This window comes from Thalia democratica, chromosome 4, assembly GCF_965202585.1.
Source record: "Thalia democratica chromosome 4, ktThaDemo2.hap1.1, whole genome shotgun sequence".
Lineage (NCBI taxonomy): Eukaryota > Metazoa > Chordata > Thaliacea > Salpida > Salpidae > Thalia > Thalia democratica.
Genome location: NC_139168.1, coordinates 56,897,116 through 56,918,117, shown reverse-complemented (window position 1 = coordinate 56,918,117; position 21,002 = coordinate 56,897,116). Strand labels below are relative to the sequence as shown.

The 21,002-nt window shown below is 24.9% G+C and overlaps 2 protein-coding genes across 2 annotated transcripts; both read left to right on the top strand.

Annotated features, from left to right (window-relative positions):
• The first annotated feature begins 1,936 nt into the window (after positions 1 to 1,936).
• LOC145832915 (snurportin-1-like) lies at positions 1,937 to 2,930 on the top strand. The gene has a single exon (XM_082940116.1). The coding sequence runs from the start codon at positions 1,952 to 1,954 to the stop codon at positions 2,756 to 2,758; it is 807 nt and encodes a 268-aa protein (XP_082796242.1). The 5' UTR covers positions 1,937 to 1,951; the 3' UTR covers positions 2,759 to 2,930.
• A 477-nt stretch (positions 2,931 to 3,407) lies between these two features.
• LOC145832913 (palmitoyltransferase ZDHHC16-like) lies at positions 3,408 to 20,725 on the top strand. The gene is made up of 7 exons (XM_082940115.1): positions 3,408 to 5,388; positions 15,562 to 15,756; positions 16,098 to 16,215; positions 16,490 to 16,681; positions 16,956 to 17,049; positions 18,172 to 18,366; positions 20,284 to 20,725. Exons 1-7 carry the CDS (start codon positions 5,215 to 5,217, stop codon positions 20,384 to 20,386), a joined length of 1,071 nt encoding a protein of 356 aa, XP_082796241.1. The 5' UTR covers positions 3,408 to 5,214; the 3' UTR covers positions 20,387 to 20,725.
• The last annotated feature ends 277 nt before the right edge of the window (positions 20,726 to 21,002 follow it).

Below are 21,002 nucleotides of genomic sequence, written 5' to 3'. Positions count from 1 at the left end.
AGATGCTCTAAAAGTCTAAACTGATCAATTGAACTGCTTTAATAGTGTAAAAGATAAAACTAACTTAACCTTATCTTAATAAATTTTATACTTGATTCAATTTCTAACTAGAACATGTTTACATAAATTTTACAACTAGCTTGAGCAATCATTTATATAATGGCAACTCAGTTATTTATAAAAAATAGTGTTCAAGGTTGCCAAAAAACCTGGAATTTGACAATGAGGCAAAAATAAAACTTGGAAGTTGAAAAAAGTTATAAAAAATCTGGATAAATTCAGAAATTTTAACATAAATCACAATTTAACTTGAAATTTTAACAGTTTTTCATGTAAAATTATGAATTTTTGATTAAGAACAAAAATCTATCATATATACTAAACAATTTTTGGTATCATTTAGAATTTTATATACTATATATAAAAAACACTAAAAAACTTTTTCAAGTAGTGTTGCAGTATCTTTTTAATGTTTTTATACTATTTAATACAGTTTTTACCTAAAATTTAACTTGATCTAAAATTGTACAAAAACTTGTTCTTTTAAAAACCTGGAAAATTTTTTTAAAAAATCAAAAAATCTTGGACAACCCTGAGTATTGTTTATGAGTATTTCTTGTAATATAAGTATTTAGGCTATACAACTTATCCAATATTTATTATAACACTTTGTTACAAACAAAACAATGTTTCACTCCTATACTTGCATATAGGAGATCCTCAGTTGTTGTAAACAAATCTTTGAACCAAATAAATGTAACAAAATTAAAAAGATGGAATACTATACAAGTTATATAAAGTCAACTAAAACAAACATAAACAAGACTTCTCTTAAAAAGTTTATAAATTCAACATTTTTATTATTACAAATCAAATGATTTATTTCTCTACTTTGTTTTTACAGACTCAAAAATTACATCTTCAATACTTTTTGTTTACAAATATGTTAAACAAGCCAGGAACTTATTAATTTTTACTAAGACTAACAAACTTAATTAAATGTTATGAATTCTTAATGGGTAAAAACAAACAAAAAATTCTATAACAAAAAAGTATTTAATTAATATTTTTTTGTGGTATAAAATTAGTGTTTTTATTTGTATTAATAAAACTTTTTATTTAACAATATTACATTTTAAGTTGTTAATTTTACAAGTAACAAAATTTGGTCTTTTAAATTTTAACTTATTTGGAAGTTTTTAATTGATAGCATTTCTTAAGAAATGTTGTTAATGATAATTTTTCATTAAAGTCTAACTTTACCAATTTTAAAGTTCTTATTCATTTGTAGTGGACTTGTGTAATTAAAGGAAAGTAAAAAGATCTTAACTTTTAATTAAAAATAAACCATGATAATTTATTTCCATACAACAAGTATATGCTATTTTAGTGTTTGAAATGTAATAATTGTTCATATTATGTTATTGATTTTCTATAAAATTAAATAGTTTAGAAAGGTAAGCGTAAAATATTTGATTTAAATTTTATAGTTTACATAATTTCCTACTGCAAATTTAACATTTCCTTGAAACAGGATTGCACGCTCTCAGGATATAATGAGTTTTTTAAAAAACTAATCTTAGAACAGAATTTTATCTATATGTTGAATGAGTTTCAATATTTTGTTATTTTGTATAACAAAATTTGTTCAAGGATTTGATTTTTATTGATTTGAAATTCTTTTTTTTAGCCTTATGGCCAACTCTTTACTACTTTTAGAAATAACGTTGTATTTGTGCCGGAGGTAAAATTTTTCAAAGGTTTAAAAAAATCTTATGATGATTTAGGTCACTCAGGATAGTTTTTAGACATTCAGAACAGTGTTTTTTTGACTCAAAGACTCTTTACATTTCAAAGACATTTAAAGCTCAAGTATAGCCTAATTGTTATAAAAACAATTTTATAACTTAATAATGTTATTTTGCAGTTTATTTAATTTAAAAGTAATACAATGGAGGATCTAATTGAAGGTTTCGCTAAAACAGTTGAATTACCATCACAAAATACTGAATTCCGTAAGCAATCTTATAAAAAGAAAAGTTGTAAGTCTGACAACCAGGATGTAAGAAGACTTGAAAGATTAAAAAGTTTGAAAGACAATAAGTTTAACTTTTTAATGACACTCAGATCTATACCTGACTGCAAAGATATTTATTCAGATGAAGAAGATAATAAAATGGATGTTAAAGTTAGTTATCCTCTTAAAATTATGATGTCAGAGTGGTTTGTTGATGTTCCTAAAAGTTTCAAAGATGAATGGGTGATGAAAGTCTGTCCTAAAGGTCGTAGAAGTCTTGTAATTTTTAATGGAAACACAACTAGAGTTTTTTCAAAAACTGGAGTGCATATTTCAACATTTTATGCTCGTAAGAATTTAGTAAAAAAGGCGTTTTCTGCTTTTGATTGCATTTATAATTCTAATGAAGGTGTCTATTATGTTCTTGATTGTATGTCATGGAATGGTACTGATATGTACATGCATGATACTGAGTTCAGATTTTATTGGAAAGCCAGACAGTTTGAAGAACAGCCCAGTTTAAGTGTTAAAAGCAGGGAAAATCCTTATCCTCTGAAAAATTTACCATTTTGTAGTTGCAATAAAAAAGATATTGAATCTGAAATAAGAAAATGGAATCCTGAAAAAATTGATGGATTACTCTTTTATCACAAAAAAACTAGTTACACTGTAGGCACAACACCCCTTGTGATGTGGATGAAGTTAGATCAGCTTGATGAAAAATTGAAAGATATTGTGTAGTTTATTTTTATTTAACAATAAACTTTCTTTCTAGTCTGTGCAAAAAATGATATAAAGTTTGCTAAACTGATTACTGAATTTTTTTTTTGTATGGTCATTTTTAGTTGTGTATGCATTAGTTTTAAAGTGAGCCTTATAATTTAAAGTTAATTTATGTTTTATATAAATGTTTGGTTGCTTAATAAATCTAATTAATATATATATTATATTTAGGATATTTAAAAACAATTAGGACATGTTATCATATATTAGTAAAGTTTATTTTTAAACACTACTTACAGTTCATTTATGGTACCTCATTTTGTTTACACAGATTTAACTAATAGAAATTCCTAAAAATGAAAAAATTTCATGTACAAAATCCAAGTTTAGCCTCCCAACGAGATATGAGGTCACAACAGCTTGATGACATCCAAAAGCAGATTCAAAGAGATTGGCAGCATAGAGAATACATAGAAGTTGTTACTTCATCAATGAAAAAAATTGCAGATTTTTTGAATAGTTTTGAATTATCTTCCAGGTCCAGACTAGCAAATTTAAATGAAAAGCTCACTAACTTAGAAAGAAGGATTGAGTATGTTGAAGCACTCGTTACAGCTGAGGATCAAAGCAGAAGATCTGGATAGATGTTAAACAGATAACTTTTTTTTTCTATATATAATTAAATTCAATAATTTAAAAAAGTTTATTAATATAAATTTTAAAACACCTCTAATTTTTCATTGATGGATGTTAAGAAAATTTTTGAAGACAATGCAGAAGTAGTAATACATATAAGAGTATTTAAGATAATGATTATTTTTTTACTGACTTTTCTAAAAATGTAATATTGTGGTGTTAAAATGATTTTTTAGAGGTGCTTACTTATGTGTCTTTTTATAGACATCTTTTAAGTTTTACTTATTGAATTATTTTAGTGCATTCAAGTAATTTAATTTTGTGTTTTTAATAACAAATTTTCCATTTACTCTGGCTAGTGAGAAAAAAATGGAAACAAAAGTTAATTTTAATTGAAATAGATTATTTAACTCTTGTTTAAATAGTTATGTCATATATTTTCTTTCATATAAATAAATTTAACCTGTGCTTTGCAATTTAAAATTTTAAAATATTTTGTTTTTATCTGGATATGTTGAAAATAAATGTTTTCTAATTACAAAGCTTAAAGTTAATTAGCGTATGTTAACAGTTTTTTAAACACTTAAATAATTGCAATTTTATCTAGATAATTGAGTCGGACTTAAACCTGGGTTGCCACACACACACACACACACAGGTTAACTTAGTGATTAAATATATTTGAAAACATCCGGCTAGTTTGAGTTTTTTGAGCTATTTTTAAAACAGGCGAATTTTTTAGATTCTAAATGAGTTGATTCTGTAAAAAAAAAGATGATTTATTATTAACTTGTGGTTTATTATTTCATTTTTGTTAATTTTACAGTGTTGGATTTCAATCTTTAGGTAAATCTTTCTTCCTTATGGCTGCCTTTAATAAAAACCAAAAATAATTTTCATGACCATTGTAAACTAGAAGAGCATAAATTTACTGTACTTCTTTGAGTAATTTTTAACTGAATGCATATTTAAAAGTGTGCACAGTAAATAGTTTGGTTTTAGCTTATTGATTTATTTATAATACTTTGTTTTAGCTTGATAGGTTTTTACAATAGTTAAAAGTTAATAAGGTTCTATTCGATATATTTAAACAAATTTTTGACTTGAAAGTTTTTCTGTGCCTAATCAAATATGTTGTATCCGCATTGCAATGCACTGCACACTAGGTGAAAAATAATAGTGTAAAATAAAAGAGCTATTTCAATAAACTCAGGCTAGCTCAAGTTAGTTTATAATCAATCAGATTTTTTTATGGCTTCAAAGAGTGGCAATCCTTACAGTGAGTGTGACAGACGCGTTTTTGCATTGATTGTAGCATCCCTGCTATAAATTCTATTCTAAATTTACTATTTTATAATTTTAAATGCTTTTCAAAAGTACAGCCTTTAACAACAATTAGCAAGTGATTGTTATCAATTTAGAAATAACTAAAAATCAAGTAATATTTTAAAACTTCAGATTTACGTATTATGCATAAATACTATGAAGCTTGTTAAGAAATTAGATATATTTTTCAACAATTATTTAAGCCTACTAACATTGTTATTATAGTTAAAGTCTTTAAGCGCTTTTCTCTATTTACTAGTAAATTAACTTTTTCAACATACTTAACTACAATGAAAGGTTTTAGTTTGTGTCAACTTTTCATCAACTTCTTTTATAACAAAATCTTTAATCATTTATCTTTTTTTTTAATTTTAAGAACTTATTATTCTTTGTAAAATAAAGTATTTATTAAAAAAGTTTATACTAACTATATATCTGCAAAAATTAAACCATTTGGACTGCAAGTATACAATTTCACTTTTAGATTATTTTCTCATATAATTAAGAAAATAATGGAGAAGTGCAAACTCAACATAAAAAATCATGTGAACACATTAAAGCAATATTATAACTATTTCAAGTTTTGCTGGTTATCACTTACATATAATAGTTACGGGAGCAAGTTAGACACAATGATTGAGCCTATTTTTAGCATTTCACATTTCGCTCTTCTATGGTTTGGTCCAGTGAGTAATCCGTATTTAGAAATTATTTGTTACATTTTTTTTAGATATGTTTACTACCAGGTTTCAAAGTTCTGTCACTTGTTCAAGCGTAGTTAAGTATTTTTTTAGCAAAAGTTTGTCTTATTGCAAACCCATGTTTTTACATAGAATTTAATATAACGCTTAACCTATGTTTTTAAATACATTTAATATAAAGCTTATTGTTTATATTACAGTAAGTATTCGTACCAGGAGTAGTATAAATATATATGCTTAAATAATTTGTAATCAACTATTTTAGTTAATCTTAGATAAATTTATTTTAGTTGTAAGCTAATGATGTAACCATAAAGTAAACAGAGGTACCAAAAAGCCTGGAATTTGACAACCTAGTCTCAAAAAACCAGGAGTTTGAATTTATTTTTAACCTTAAATTTTAAACAAAAATCTCTAAAATCCTGGAATTTTAATAATTTTTATATGTAAAGTAATAAAATTTCAATTTGACACAAAAGTTTATCATAAAACAGATTTTTTTTTGTTATAATTTTTTTAAGGAAACACATTTAAAGTAGCTTTACAATATCTTTTCATTGTTGATATACTATTTGAGACAGTTTTTTACCTTAAATTTAATTTTATACTAAAAATAGACCTAGAAATTTGTATTTATGAAAACCTGAAGGAAATTTCTTAAAAACCTTTGCAACCCTAAATAAGGTACTACCTAACTACCTACTTACTGAATAAGGTAGGTTATGTATATAGCTTTTTACATGGTTACCAAAAAATCAGTAATCCTGGAAAAACCTGGAATTTGACGATTTGGGCTAAAGAAACCTGGAAGTTGAGATATTTGAAAAAAAAAGGCTGGAATTTTGAACAAAAATAACTAATAAAACATTCAGTGGTTCTAAGTTTATTCTAAAACTACAGTTTCGCAGTGGTATTGCTACTAGTGCTCATCAGTCAAAATAAACTTCCAAAATCACTACATATGGCTATATGTATATATTGAAAACTAATTGGTTGTGTTGACTGTTTTTAAGTAAAGTTAATTAGCTTGCTTTTGGTAATTAATATAAGTAAAAGAAATAACAAAAATAACTAAAAAACCTGGAACTTAAAATATTTTTTACATGTTTAGTAGTAAAATTTCGATTTGACACAAAAAGTCTATCGCATAGATAAATTTTTTGTCATCATCAAAAATTTTTCTAATTAAAAAACACATTTAAAGAACCTTTAAGATATCTTTTCAATGTCGTTATACTATTTATTACTTAGTTATAAGTTAACTTAATTTTGAACCTTTGAAAAGACCTTAAAACTTGGATAAAATTTGTCAAAAACATCTGGCAGAACAGGTCAAAATTGCACAAAGACAAAATTTCTATGAGGTTAATAAGTTGCACAAGGGCACATTTTTGCATGGAGGGTCATTTTTGCTTGAGAGTAAAAAAAATAAGTTGATGTAAAAACAAAAAAAAAAACGTTTCTGACCAAGGGTTACGGGTAACAGTGATAGTAAAAACAATAATGGAATAATAACTAGTAAAAATTGTTTTAAAAAAATATAAAAAAGAATAAACCAAAATAGATTAATTAGAAAAAAAAAATTAAAATAAATAAGTTACTGACCAAGGGTTAGGGGTAACAGTGATAAAAAAAGTTAAAAATTATTAAATAAAAAAATCAACTCGTGCAAAAATGTCTTTGTGCAATTTTATCCCCTAATGCAAAAGTGTCCTTTTACAAAATTGTTTTTGTGCCGTTGTTCAATTTTGTCCCCTCGTGCAATTTTGACAGCTACCCACATCTGAAAACCCTGTTTTTAAATATTTCAATTATTAGTACATAAAATAAATGCTCTCACTGTTTAAAAACATTTTAATACACTTTCACTAGCTTCTCTATAAACATATAGGAGACAATTATAAAACAAAAAGTTCATTTAAAAATAAGAGTAATACAAATAAAATATTAATTATTATAAAATAGTTATTAAAATAAATACTATAGGAACAAAACTAATTGGTCAATCTAAGTCGTAGTTGAAAAACCGGGAATTTGAGAAATAAAAAAAAAAATTTTGAATTTAAAATTTAAAACAATCTTTACATGTAAAATAATTAAAATATGATTTGACTTGAAAAAATTCATATAGACAAAGTTTTTTTGTTATCATAATATTTTTTATATCAAAAAACACATTTGAAGTGTTTTTACAATATCTTTTCAATGTTGTTGCACTATTTAAGACCGTTTTTAACCTTAAACTTAGTTTTATACTTAAAGTAGACCCGAAAACTTAAACTTTTGAAAACCTGTAAGGAGTTCAGAAAATCTGGAAGAAATTTCTTAAAAACATTTGGTAACCCTGAGTATAGTAATTTTTTTAATAAGTTTTTTTTCAAAAACAAAAAAAGTGTTTGTAGGTAATAATTAGATCTACATACTTATTTTTATAAATATTATATTACTTTATGTCTATATATATAGAAACAAATATTACTTTTTGAGCTGTGGACCTATAAACATTTTTTAAAGAATTTGAATTGTCATGTAAACTGTTTTCGAATACATAATGCAATATTCTTATACCTTTTTTAAAGGTTTGCACAGTAAATGGTAAAAAATACCTATGCACCATACACAAAAAAACTTGTTATTTAAAAAAAAATTTATGTTTTGAGTGTCTTTATAAATAGCTGTTAATTTATGTTATATTTAGCTTAACAAGGTCATTAGAAATATCTTATCACCTAACTAAATTTTCTGTACACATTTATAGTTTCTATTAAAGTACTGTGCACAGATGCACACAGTGAAGACCGTTTACTTAGTGGTTTTAACAATTTTAGATAATTATTAGTTTCAAATTAGTTTTTTTATTTATTGTAAGTTTATTGTCATACGAAGGACCCAGGCATCAAAACCTAGGCCACTTATACAGAAAGACATACAACAAAAAGACAAAAATAAACCAAAGTTGTACAATAAAAATGAAAAAAAAACTGAGTTTAACTAATTAAAGTTTAAAATTAACATAAAAACACAAAATTTATAATTCCGGTGCTTCCGAAAAGAGAACAACAATATCCTACTCCAACTTCATTCGAACAAATGGTTTCACTCCAAAACTGGTTTCACTTTCATTCGAACAACTGGCTTCACATTATTTGAAAAACTGGTTCAGCCTTCATTTGAGTAACTGGTTTAACTTTTATCCATACAACTTGTTTCACTTTTATTCGTATAACTAGAACCGCTTTTATCTAAACAACGTGTTTCACTTTTGTTAGGAGAGCCTGCTTCATATTTACTTTCAAATCTTTAATACTCAGATAACTCAGCGTTTGTTGGACTTTCGTAGTAGCTGATAAATGTTGAGAACACTGACTACAAACAAAACTCAAAAACCCAAGGCCCCAAGCACTTTAACAGGCCAATTAACTATGTATTAAGGAACAGGTTTTGTTACACACAAAGGAAAGGCGCCGCTAATAAAATAAAGCTATAGGTTAAACCAAATTAGACAAATACAACCAGTGGTTAATGAAGAAATAACAAAAAAAAAAAACTTATGAATTTTGCTGACAAAATATTTATTTAAATCAAACTTTTTTAACCTTAATCGAAAATGCTCAACTTTTTTACAAGAAAATAATTCGTTTGGAAGCCTGTTCCATAATTCAACTGAACGATAAAAAAAAGAATTATGCCAAACATTATTATTGAAATTATGTCTGCATGTAAATTTTCTGTTGTTACCTCTCAGTAAATTAGTACATTTATGAGGTTCAAAAATAGACTGCAAATTAATTGTAGTTTCACTATTAATTAGTTTGAAAAAAGTAATTAAGTCAAACTCAATCCTTCTATACTCTAAAGACTTAATACCAAGTTTTGAGAGTCTATCAAAATAAGATGTGTATGAAATGTTGCAACGGTTGAAGACTATTCTTGTATATTTTCTTTGAATGGATTCAAGATGGTTAATATCTTTCTTCAAGTATGGAGACCAAATTGGTGTGTTGTATTCTAACTTAGGACGAATGTAAACGAGATAATTTTTTTTTAGAATGTTTATATCTGTAGATTTAAAACTTGAAAAGAAATAGTTGATTCAATTTTATAAACGTAACTGATATGGTGGTTCCATTTTAGGTTTTCAGCAATAAAAATTCCCAGATCTTTAAACACTTTAGTTGAAGGTAACCTTATGTTGTTTATTCTAAATTCAGAAGTGATACTAGATGTATTTTTTTGAATGTTTAGAACCTGACATTTACTAGGATTTAAAACTAGTTTTCTTTCTTTTAGCCAATGATAAATTTTATCCAAAGATTTTTGTAGAATTGTGTTAGAATGGCTAAAATTTTTTGTATCGTCTGCAAAGAGATTTATGTTGCTATCAACATCTACTTCTAAAGCTATATCATTAATATAAATAGAAGTGGGCCAATAGCCCCTCCTTAAGGCACTCTACTGAAAACAGGTAAAGACTCTGAAAAAGTGTTACCAATAACTACTTTTTGGGTTCTGTTTTCAAGAAACTCTTTGAACCAGCTAACTAAACTTTTATGAATTTTGTATTGAGTTAAAGTCTTTATTAGTTTAAAATGGGATACAGAGTCAAAAGCTCTTTGAATGTCTGTGTAAATAACTTTAGTTGACTTATTGCTAAGAAATGAAACCAACCATGAGTGTAAGCAATTCAACAGTTGATAACTAGATGATCGATTAGGTAGAAAACCAAACTGTTTATGTGAAATTAGCTTATTTAAAAAAAGATAATCAAGTATTTCTAGAGAAATTATATGTTCGAAAATTCTACAAAAACTGCTTGTCAAAGAAATGGGTCTGTAGTTTAAAGGGTTGTACTTACTACCTTTTTTGTGCACTGGTATGACATATGAGACTTTCCACTGGTTTGGTACAGAGGATGTAGCTAGTGAACAATTAAAAGTTAGTGAAATTGGAAGAATTAAGGAATAAATAGTACGTTTAATAAAATATGAGTTTTCAGGCGTTCTGATTATTTTATCTTTTAAATGATTAACAGACTTAATTATTTCATCTTGCTTATGAAGAAGTTTTTTATTTCCAAACACTTTTTACTAACAAGTTTAAAATTTTTGTCATCACAATCTTTAATAAATACCCTTTGAAAGGAATTGTTAAAAAAAGAAGCTTTATCAAGTTCTGATATTATTGGAAAATGATTTTTATTAATTAATACATGTAAAGAAGGTGTTAACTTGAGCTTTGATTTTACATAGCTGTAGAATTTTTTTGAGTTTGTGTTTTGGCAAAAACGTTTTTCATGTTCTATGTTGAACACTTTCACTGCTTTTTCATATTTTTTTGATACAGTTTTGTATTTTTTTATCATCTGCTTATCTAACTTACATTGTTTGTAGAGTTTTAGTTTTTCTCTTAACAGCTTTTTTATATCAGAAGGATATGTTTTCATTTTTCTGTCTTGTTTAATTAAAGGCACAAATTGTTTGATTAAAAAGTTTATTGTTTTGATAAATTTATCATAAAACATTTGTAGATTTTTTGAGTTGTTAAAAAGAACTTTCCAATTTATTTCTGATAAAAATTTATTAATATTCTCAAAATTTGCTCTACGAAAATCTGGATAGAGTGTTTTAGGAGATGGTTTTTTACTTTTGAGAACACTTATCCCAAACAAAATAACATTGTGATCATTTATATTTGTTAAAGGTGAATCAACCAAATGAAACTTAACTCTATCTAATGCCATATAATTAGTCAACCTTATTTTTTTAAATAGCTTACAATTAACATGTATTTTTGAATAAAATATAGTGAAAAAGGAGGACATTATTTCAAAATAACTTTTCTTCAATCTGAAGGCATAGGTATTATATTACGTCAGTAACTTGTGTTTTACTTCTTAGTGGCAAGTATGCTTATGACTAATAATATAAAAATGTACTTAATGCGTATCACACCTTTAAAACTAGATGTTCATTGAAAACTGCTTTTATTTGTTATTTTTAATTAAATGTTAAAAGAAAAGCGCTCAAAAAGTTTAGTCTAAGGACCAGGTATACTAAGCAACCTTTTGGTAATAAACCGTTCACCTCATTTTTATTAGTGTTATATTCTCTCAATTTAAAACAATTTTGTATCATGAAATTTTGCTACCTTTAAAAGTTAACCTTGTTTTAAAGAGTTTTATTAAAGCTATCTGTAAATTTTTTCTTCTTTACAAAATTAAACTTTGACATACAATTGACGAGTTCATTAAATCCTTAGGAAGGAACAAATTAAATAATCAAAAAATATAATTGATAAAGTGTATCTTATCCTTAACTTTTAAGTTTCTTCTTAATATTTTAGAATATTATTTTTATTAAGTTAAACAAGTATGGATGGAGGAGTTTTATTATATTAAGAAAAATGTATCTTTTTTTAATTATAATTTTTAGGAGTTATGGACCGAATATTTAAACTTTAATTTGAATACTGACATGATGTTTCTTACTAAAAATTTAATGATTTTTTTAAAGAGTTTGAAGTTTCTTGCTCAGGGTTTTCAAAAAAGGTGATATCCTCCATTTTAGGCAATTTCAGTTATTTGGGGGCAATATCTAGTAAAGGGGTGGAGGAGGAATTTGAAATCTTTTGGCAATAACTAGTAAGACGGTTAACTTACACTGAATATGAAGTTTGAGATGAAAAGCAAGAAAAAAGGTATAAGGCGTTTTCATGAGAAATTTAAACTTTGCAGTGGATATTCATGGGTTTGTATTGAAGAGTAAATAAAATGGGGCGATACAAACCCTTTGGGTCAAATATTAGTGGTTAAATGGCAATTCAAATTCTTAAAAACAATATTTAATAGGCTTTATCTTAAATATAACATTTATATAAAAAAAACAGGTTGTAATTCTTATTAATAAGATTAATACAGTACAAAATAATATTAAAAACTATAAATTATTGTATCTAAAAAGTATTTTAGCCATATCTAAAGAAAAAACTTTAAGTTTTGCAAACAATATAAAACTATTTGTATGTAATTAATAAAAATTATAACTGCTTTGTTTTTTTAATATTTAATACATTTTGAGATATGACCTTATAAACACTTTTTTAAGAGTTTGAATTGTTTTGCACCCAATACTAATAACATGGCAACAAATTATTCACTAAATATTCTGGGTTTGTTTTGAAGAGCAAAAAAGGTCTTAGATTTAATTTATGGGAGATTTGAAACTTACACTAGATATTCTGGGGTTTCTAATAGGCAATTAGTGGGTTCAATAATTTTATAACTTTCTGGAAAAGAAGCAATTATTAGAAGGACTAAGGGAAACTCTACTTTAGTTCAAAAAATAAAATAGATTTATTTTTTTTTTCAAATTTCCTATAAAATTGTCATTAAAAAATTGTATTTGTCTTGGAAACTTTTTTATAAAGTTGACAATATCTCAAATATTAGTTTAAATTCTTATACTTAGTAAAAGTTGAGTTCTATTCTTACTTAAAAATTTTATAGAAAAGCTAGTTTTTTTTTTGAAAAAATATACTTGGAACTCTCTATATTTCATATTGATATTGCTATGAATTAATATATCTTTTAGAGCAGTGGTCTTCATGATGTGCATCTGTGCACTGCACACTAGTGCGCATAGAAAATTTAGTATGATGAAAAAAAAATTATGCTTGTTTTGTCAATTTATATTAATTAGCACTAATTGTAACATAGATTAACATTTATTGACTTGTTATGTATGTATAAAAACATTTATAAGCTAAAAACATAGCATTGTTTTAGTAAAATTTGTATTATTTTAGTCGAATATGCACAGAATTTATATATTATAAAGTATAGTGTGCCCAATTTTTGAAAAGGTTGAAGACCCTGCTGTAGAGTATAGTAGGATTACCTCTATTAGGATAACTCAGGTTAATTTGAGTTTTTTTGCACAAATTAGTCTAGTTTAGATACTTTTCTAAACATCAGACTAGTTTTTTGAGTAATTTTCTTTAAATTGAGTTTTTTATAAAGTTCTTTTGTTATTATTTTGATATTTTAAGGTATTTAAGCTATATCAATAGTATTTTTTTCAGTTTTTTGCTTGTGTTCTTATAAACTCAGGCTAGACTAATATAACTCAGGCTAGTTTTTTGTCACTGAATCTGACTTTTTTTGTCTCAACGAGTGGTAATTTTGGTAAGGATAGTACATAAAAAAGGATGTAAAACTAATCTTAATATTGTATAATATCGTCCAACTAGAAATTGTTAACAACATTTAAAGCTACTGATGTAGTATTGTAATAAATGATATACTTACAATTCCCACTAAGTTTATTTGTTATTCTAAAGCCTAACAACAATCTTTTAACAAGGACCTTAGAGAGCAAGCTTGGTTCTTCAAAAAAAAAACAAATAAAACAAAAGCATATTTGAAAATGCAGTATAGTAGATAATTCTAAACTGTTAAAACACTTTCTTATCTTAATTTTATTGATTTTTTTAAATTTGATCCTGGAAGAAACTTTCAAAAATTCAGTAGCCACCCTTAAATTAATGCATTAAAAAAGTTTCTTTTAAAATTTGAACATAGATCTGCTTTCTAGTAAAATAAAACAAACTTTTATTTTCTCAACTTAAATATGTTTTTGAACTTCAACAATACTCTTCAAAATGTATACACCTTTAATAACATTTAACAACTATGTTTATTATTTAATTTGGCAAGACTTACTATTACGTTTTCTTTATACATTATACAACAAAAGATTAAATTTATTCATTTCTTTTTTTAAATTGCTTAGTTATTTTTTTTAGTTATTGCATTTTTGGAAGAGCAGTTTTTTGCTTATGTTTATTTTTACCGGTTTGCAAAACAATTAATCAAACCTAATTCCTATTCTTACCTGTTGATTTTTGTCTATTTCTTATTAAAATTAGTTGAATAGTTTTTGTTGGTATTAGATATACTAACTAATAATTAGAATTAAAAAAATAAATTTATTATTCATCATTTGAACGAACTTGTTTTGTTTAAAACTTTTACCAGCAAACATTACCAATATTCATTACTTTTGAACATTTTATATTTTTATAGCTTTTTATAAGGTTCAAACAAAACAAGTTCGTTTGTTTATAACAACAGCATTTTAAATGTACTCAAGTTATTAAAAATCTTTTTTTTTCGATATGCTTTATAAAAGCCGCTAGTTTTAGTACAGAGAAACGTAGTTAGTTTTGAACAAATTTAGTACACTTCGAATTGTTGTTATATAGAAACTTATAAATAATATAAAAATTAAAGTATTACATCCTTAATTTTTTGGAATAAAAAAGTATATATAAATAGTTTGATCAGGGATACACATTAAAGTACTATTTGTTATTTTACATCTTAATAAACTATCATTATTTATGTTGTTTGTGTACGTTAGTATGTATTTAAAGTAATAAAGCACACATTTAACATCTTCATAAATACTTTTAGACTCTGTAGAACTGTGGTAGTAATAAAACTCAGAGAAACGTTGTAAGTTTTAATAAATTAAGTACTTGTTATTATTTCATAGTTTTACCAAATAAAACTTTTTAATTTTGGATTGTTTTGGTTTCTGAAATGTAAAAATTATTCTTGTTTATTATTTGACAATTCTAAAGTCTTTTATAATATATTTTCATAGTAATTAATTTTTTTTTTGTAAGCTTATTTAAAATATATCAGGTTAATAAAAATTGAAAAGAGGGATTTACTAATATGAAATTTAAATGGTAGATGAGTTTTATTTATAAATCTAGCTTAATAAAGTTATAACTTATATATTTTATGTCTGTATGTTTACCTTTTAAATTTAAATTAGAGTATATTTTCTTTTTAAATTTTTAGTTTTTAAATTAATTATTAAATTTGTAACTAAGCACCTAAAAAGTTAACAGCTGAAATAAATACTATATCTGCTGTTACTTAAACTTAAGTAGTGCAAAATTAAACTAGTTGTATAATTTCACCTATTATATGTAATTAATTTTATATAGCGTTTAAGTTAGTACTAAAAAATAATTAGATAAGTCAAGAACTATCATTTAATGCTAAGATTATCTGATATAGTTACTTATATCTAAAGCAATAAAACTACTACTATAGTTATAAAACCTATAATAAAAATTTTTTTTCAGATTTTCGTCTTCCTAGTTATCTCTTTGACCTCTTCTGTTGTTTACGTATTTTATTCAGAAATTTTGCCTTATCTAAGCGCAGTTAGATCAACTTTTCGACTTTATATTACAGCCATTTATGGACATTACTTGCTTCTGATGATTATTTTCAATTACTATCATGCAGTAACTACCAATCCTGGCGCTGTTCCTAAAGTTTGTTTCAACAATTTATTAGTTTGTCATCGTAAAATTCATCTTTTTTTTTCAGTTTAAATTTTCAGCATTACTCTTTAAAATTTTTTAAAATGTTACAAAATTTTTCTATTAAAACTGTTGTCATATATTGTATAATTAAAAGTAATACTAGTAAATAAGACCTTTAATATATTGTTAGAGTAAAAATTAATTTTCGCTGAAGTAGTTGTTTTTTGCATCTTCCTTGAAACTTAATCAGGTTTTCTAAACTTATAATGATTTGCACAAAATTGTTGAATTGTTTGATCTATTTTGTTTTAATTCACTTTGGTTCATGACAGTTGTAAAACTTTCTAAAGGACATGAAAGGTATGGTAAGTACATCAGTTTGCAAAAGATGTGTTTCTCCAAAACCTCAACGTTCTCATCACTGTTCTGTGTGCAAGAAATGCATATTAAAAATGGACCACCATTGTCGTTAGTTACAATAAAAACTGTAGTTAAATAAATTTTTAACATTGTTATTTGATTGAATTACAATGCAAAACTTGTATTGAATTAACTTGATAAGCAAAAATTTTTTTTATATGATGTTTTTTTAGTTTGCAGAATTTTTAAAAGTTAATGATATTGACTAGCTTTAAACATGTATTTAAATTAAGGAAATACAATACAGTTTAAATGGTTTACGGAACAAAATTCTTATCAATATAAACTTGATAATTTTTTATTTAGTTGTGTTTTAAAACAGCTTGGTTAAATAATTGTGTTGGACATTTTAACCATCGTTACTTTATTTGCTTCTGCACTTATATGACGCTCGGCACAATTTTTGTATCTTTGACCGTATTTCCTCTGTTCTACCACTGCTTTCAACTTCGAAATAAAATCTATCGAATTAAAAAAGCTATAAACGGATACTTTGAGCTTTTAAACATAGCCAGTTAGTTTAATTTTTACTTTTTCAGTAAACTATACTTACTCTTATAAAATCGCTAAACAATAGTTAAACACAGCAAAGCAGCTTGAGTGTTTTTTATCAACAATATTTTTTAAGTTGTGTATATTGCAAATAATGATTATCTTTAATCCAGCTTTGAAGTTCATTAACAATATTAAACTGCTTATTTATAAGGTTATGAATATTTAGTATTATATTTTTGTTATATTTTGAAGTGTCTAGTAGGATGATAATAACACTTTTATAAAATTTTCAGCAACAGGCCCAATAGAAATGGATTTAACGAAAATATATTTGAGTAATAACGAAGTTAATTCGCATCATATAATCTACTTGTTTTTACTATGCTTGTTGGTTTTTTTTTCTATTAATATTTAATAATTAGTTTTATATAATCAAGGGATTTCGTTAATATACTTGTTTTTTGTAAAAATGTTTGAAATATAGTTTTCAAAATAGTCACAGGTATCAATATAAAAAAACTTAGGAATAACGTTTCGGCAATGTATAGAATTTCGGTAGGGTTGCGGAAGTATTATGTCTAAAAATTCCTTTAGTTAGAGACCTTTTTTAACTACTTTTAAGTACTAGTATTCTACTATACTAGAAACTTCTAAAATATTTGTTCGTTTTAAAACCTCACACTTTTTGAATACATAAAGTTATTATTTTTCGAACAAAAAACCTATAAACTACCCTATCCGAATAAAAATTATCATTAAACTAGTTCGTAGTAAAATAAAAAAATATATTTGATAGAAAAAATGGTGACCCCGTCAATTAAAAGTTGCCAAAAAAAATTGAATTCCTGGAATAATTGGTAATGTAACAGTTTTGGCACAAAAAACCCTAAAATTTTTGAAAAAACTATTTTAAATAAAAAAGATAAAAAATCTGGAATTTGAACAATATTTACACTTAAAAGAATGAAGTTTTAGATAAGAGAAGAAAAATTTATCACATAAAACATTCTATTTTGTATTACTTATTATTTTATTTACTACAAAACACGTTACAAGTTGTTTTACAGTATCTTTTTAATTTTTTTAAGCTATTTAAGACAGTTTTTACCTTAAATTAACTTTATTCTAAAAATAAACAAAAAAAAACTTATACTTTAAAAAACCTTGAAGATATTCAGAATTTCTGGAATTTTTTTTCAAAAAACATTTGGCAGCCCTAATATGTGCAATGTGCGTATATGAACCTAATAAGCTACAGTAAAAAAACTGTTGTGTCTATACCATATAACTTTAATAAAATATCATTATGCAATTTAATAAAACAATGTTAATAAAATACTGACTTTGTTGAAAAGTTCTGTTGAGAAATGTTTAAATTTTAGATCTTCTAATTTATGCTCTAATTAAATACTTATAACTATTTTGATTATTTTTTCACTAAACTTTTTATATCATTTTTGAAATGTATAACAAGGTTTGTTTCAAAGAAAAGTTCCTTATAATTTACAGCTCAGTTACAGTTGCTTTGGGAGGATTAACAATTTGGCACATGTATTTGATATCGAGAGGAGAAACTAGTATTGAAAAGCTGGTAAACTGCAAGGAAAAAAATAGACTTAAACGTTTAAATTTAAAATTCGTCAACGTATACAATTATGGACCTGTATTGAATTGGCAACTTCTGCTTGGATTTAAAAACAAAAAGTTTATATTTTTGTAGTTTTAAGCTTTTGTAATAGTTTTAATTAATTAAATGATATAGTTGTATATTTCCAATTTACCAAATAAATTAATTTAAATAAAAGATTCCTTTTTAAAATTAAAATAGTTCAATAACATATTTATTGTAGAATGTCTTAACTTACTGAATAAAAGTTTAAGCAAAGATTATTATGTTATAGATTATTTAACATCAGCTTTTTTTGTATTAAGGTACATTTAACTAAATTAAACTTATTATAGTTTTTCTTTTCATGTAGTATAAAAATTGTGCTATTGATATTAATTTTCGGTTTACAAAACATTTGTTTAGTTTTTGAAATTATTGAGAATTAAAATAAATTGACTTTTTCTGTATTATTACAGTATATTTAAATCTATTTTATGAAACATAAATATATCAGTGTCATATCACTGTTTCCGTAAGTTAGGCAAAATAAGAATGTTTTCAAGTTTTTGATGCAAAAGAGTAGACTATTTTTTAAAATTATTATTTAAATTTGTTACTATTTTTATAATTTATTGTTATAACTTTTACTAGATAATTAATTAAAAGTTTTTGTAATTTTAGTAAATAATTTAACTACTGTCAATAAGTTTTAAATTATATATTTACATTAAGGCTCAATTAACATTCTAAAGTTTATTAATAAATACTGCATGAATTAGTTTCTTAAACTTCATCCATAAAAGTTCTATACCATAAGTGTCTCAAATCGCGCTGAACTGGAAATAAGGATTTTAAGTTTAAAAATATGTAAAGAATAGTATTTGTTGATATTTTTGAAAATCACTTTTTATTGTAGCTTATAACGAAATATTTTTGGAACTAAATTTAAAAAATCTATAAAAAAAAAAAGATATCAGACTTAAAACTTAATTTTTTTAAACTGCCATCAGAATTATTTAAATTTTTTAAACCGCTAAAATTTTTGGTGGGCTAAGTTTATAGGTTGGTGAGCCTGATGTTAAAAGTTTTAGTCCTTGGCGGGCGGATTATTTAAATTTTCGTTTAGTTATTGAAAATTACTCCCTTAACCAATAACTTCTGAAAAAATAATTCTTAGTTACATTTTTTACTATGTTTCAAATCATCCGTTAATTTTATCTCATACTTTTCTTTTTTGCTCTTCATTTCAAATCAGAGTATCTATTGTAAGTTTCAAAATTTGGTTTAGCCTGCTGCATTAACATGCTCGTGGGGCGCAGTTTTACCTTTCTTGGGCCCGAATTCACTTAGAGTTTGTAAACATTGGCGGGCCAGTCAGTTTCACTCCGCAGACCGTACGTTGACCACCCCTACTCTAACTGATTTTTTATGAGCTTTTGATTTACTTATCTCTTTAATTCTTCTTTTAACATTTTTTTAAATTTTACCTCAACTTTCTAATGCTCATTGTTTTTCTACACATTATCTTATGATAAAGTTCTTCATTGAAAATTATTTTGGTAAAATTTTTAAATTAGTGCCTCTTAATTATTGATAGGTACTTTCCTTTAATTTTGTATGAAATTATAATTGCTTAGTAAATAAAAAATGGCATGTTTAGAGCATTATCTGTTTATATTATACAGTGACCTCTCGCCAAATGGCATAACTTTAGTTGTAGGTATTTTTTTTTAATTCAGTTCATTAGAATAAATTATTTCAGATCACACTAAGTCTTGAAAAATTTCAAAATCTTTTTAATTTTGTGTATATTTTCAAATCATTTAAATAAATAATAACTGCAATATATAAATAAAATTAGCAAAATTTAATGCACTTTGTTTCATTAGATTAAATATTCACAAGACTTTTGTAATCACCCTAATAAAATTTGAAATACTTTAAAAGCTGATATGATGACTTAATTTTTGTTTTAATTATTTCTTAATCATTTTCTAGATATTTTTTTCTAGGTGCTTTGTTCGGAGAGTATTGTTGCCATCTAAGCATAAGCCGTATTGCAATGGGATAAATTGGAAAATTCCCCCAAAACCAGTTCTACCTTTTACTGCATAATGTTTCTCGCTGCTAATTTTTTTAGTCCTTTTTTTACTTTACCAAATAAAAGTACTTTTATTTTAATGCATTAAAAATTCAGTGAAATATTTAAAATCTTTTTAACGATTACTATTTAGTCATCACCTTTGAATGTAAAAAATTATATGATTTTAAACTATTTGTGCATGGTTTTATCAATCATAAATTGTAAGTGTTGTAAAAAAAAAGTTTTTTTTTTCTTATTAAATCATATACTACCTTCACTAGAATTTTATTTTAACTTTATTTTGTACGAAAAATATATTTTTATTCTGCTTATCCCACTTTTGTTTTATGTTTAAATTTTTTATTACCTTAAGCTCTAAATAAAAACGAAATTTATATAAACTTTATTATCCCTTGTAAAATTCTTTACTAAACTTTTTAAGGTTATATAGTTAAAAATTACTAACTTACCGTTTTCAATATTATGAGTATTTACTTTAAAATTTAACTTAATGTTTATATTTTAAATATTATACGCTGATCATTACATATTTTGTTTACACTTTTTAGTTTTATCGAAAGTGTTTTCTTTACTACGATGTTTGAGTTTAAACACTACAATAACGTAAATAATTTGGTTGCTCTAACC

What these genes read in the sequence shown, in the direction of transcription:
- LOC145832915 (XM_082940116.1), top strand. Translation starts at nt 1,952, where the DNA reads ATGGAGGATCTAATTGAAGGTTTCGCTAAAACAGTTGAATTACCATCA.
- LOC145832913 (XM_082940115.1), top strand. Translation starts at nt 5,215, where the DNA reads ATGGAGAAGTGCAAACTCAACATAAAAAATCATGTGAACACATTAAAG. An exon ending in AAAAATGGACCACCATTGTC is followed by an intron (nt 16,216 to 16,489) that starts GTTAGTTACAAT and finishes GTTTTAAAACAG; the next exon opens with CTTGGTTAAATAATTGTGTT. An exon ending in TACTTGTTTTTACTATGCTT is followed by an intron (nt 17,050 to 18,171) that starts GTTGGTTTTTTT and finishes TATAATTTACAG; the next exon opens with CTCAGTTACAGTTGCTTTGG.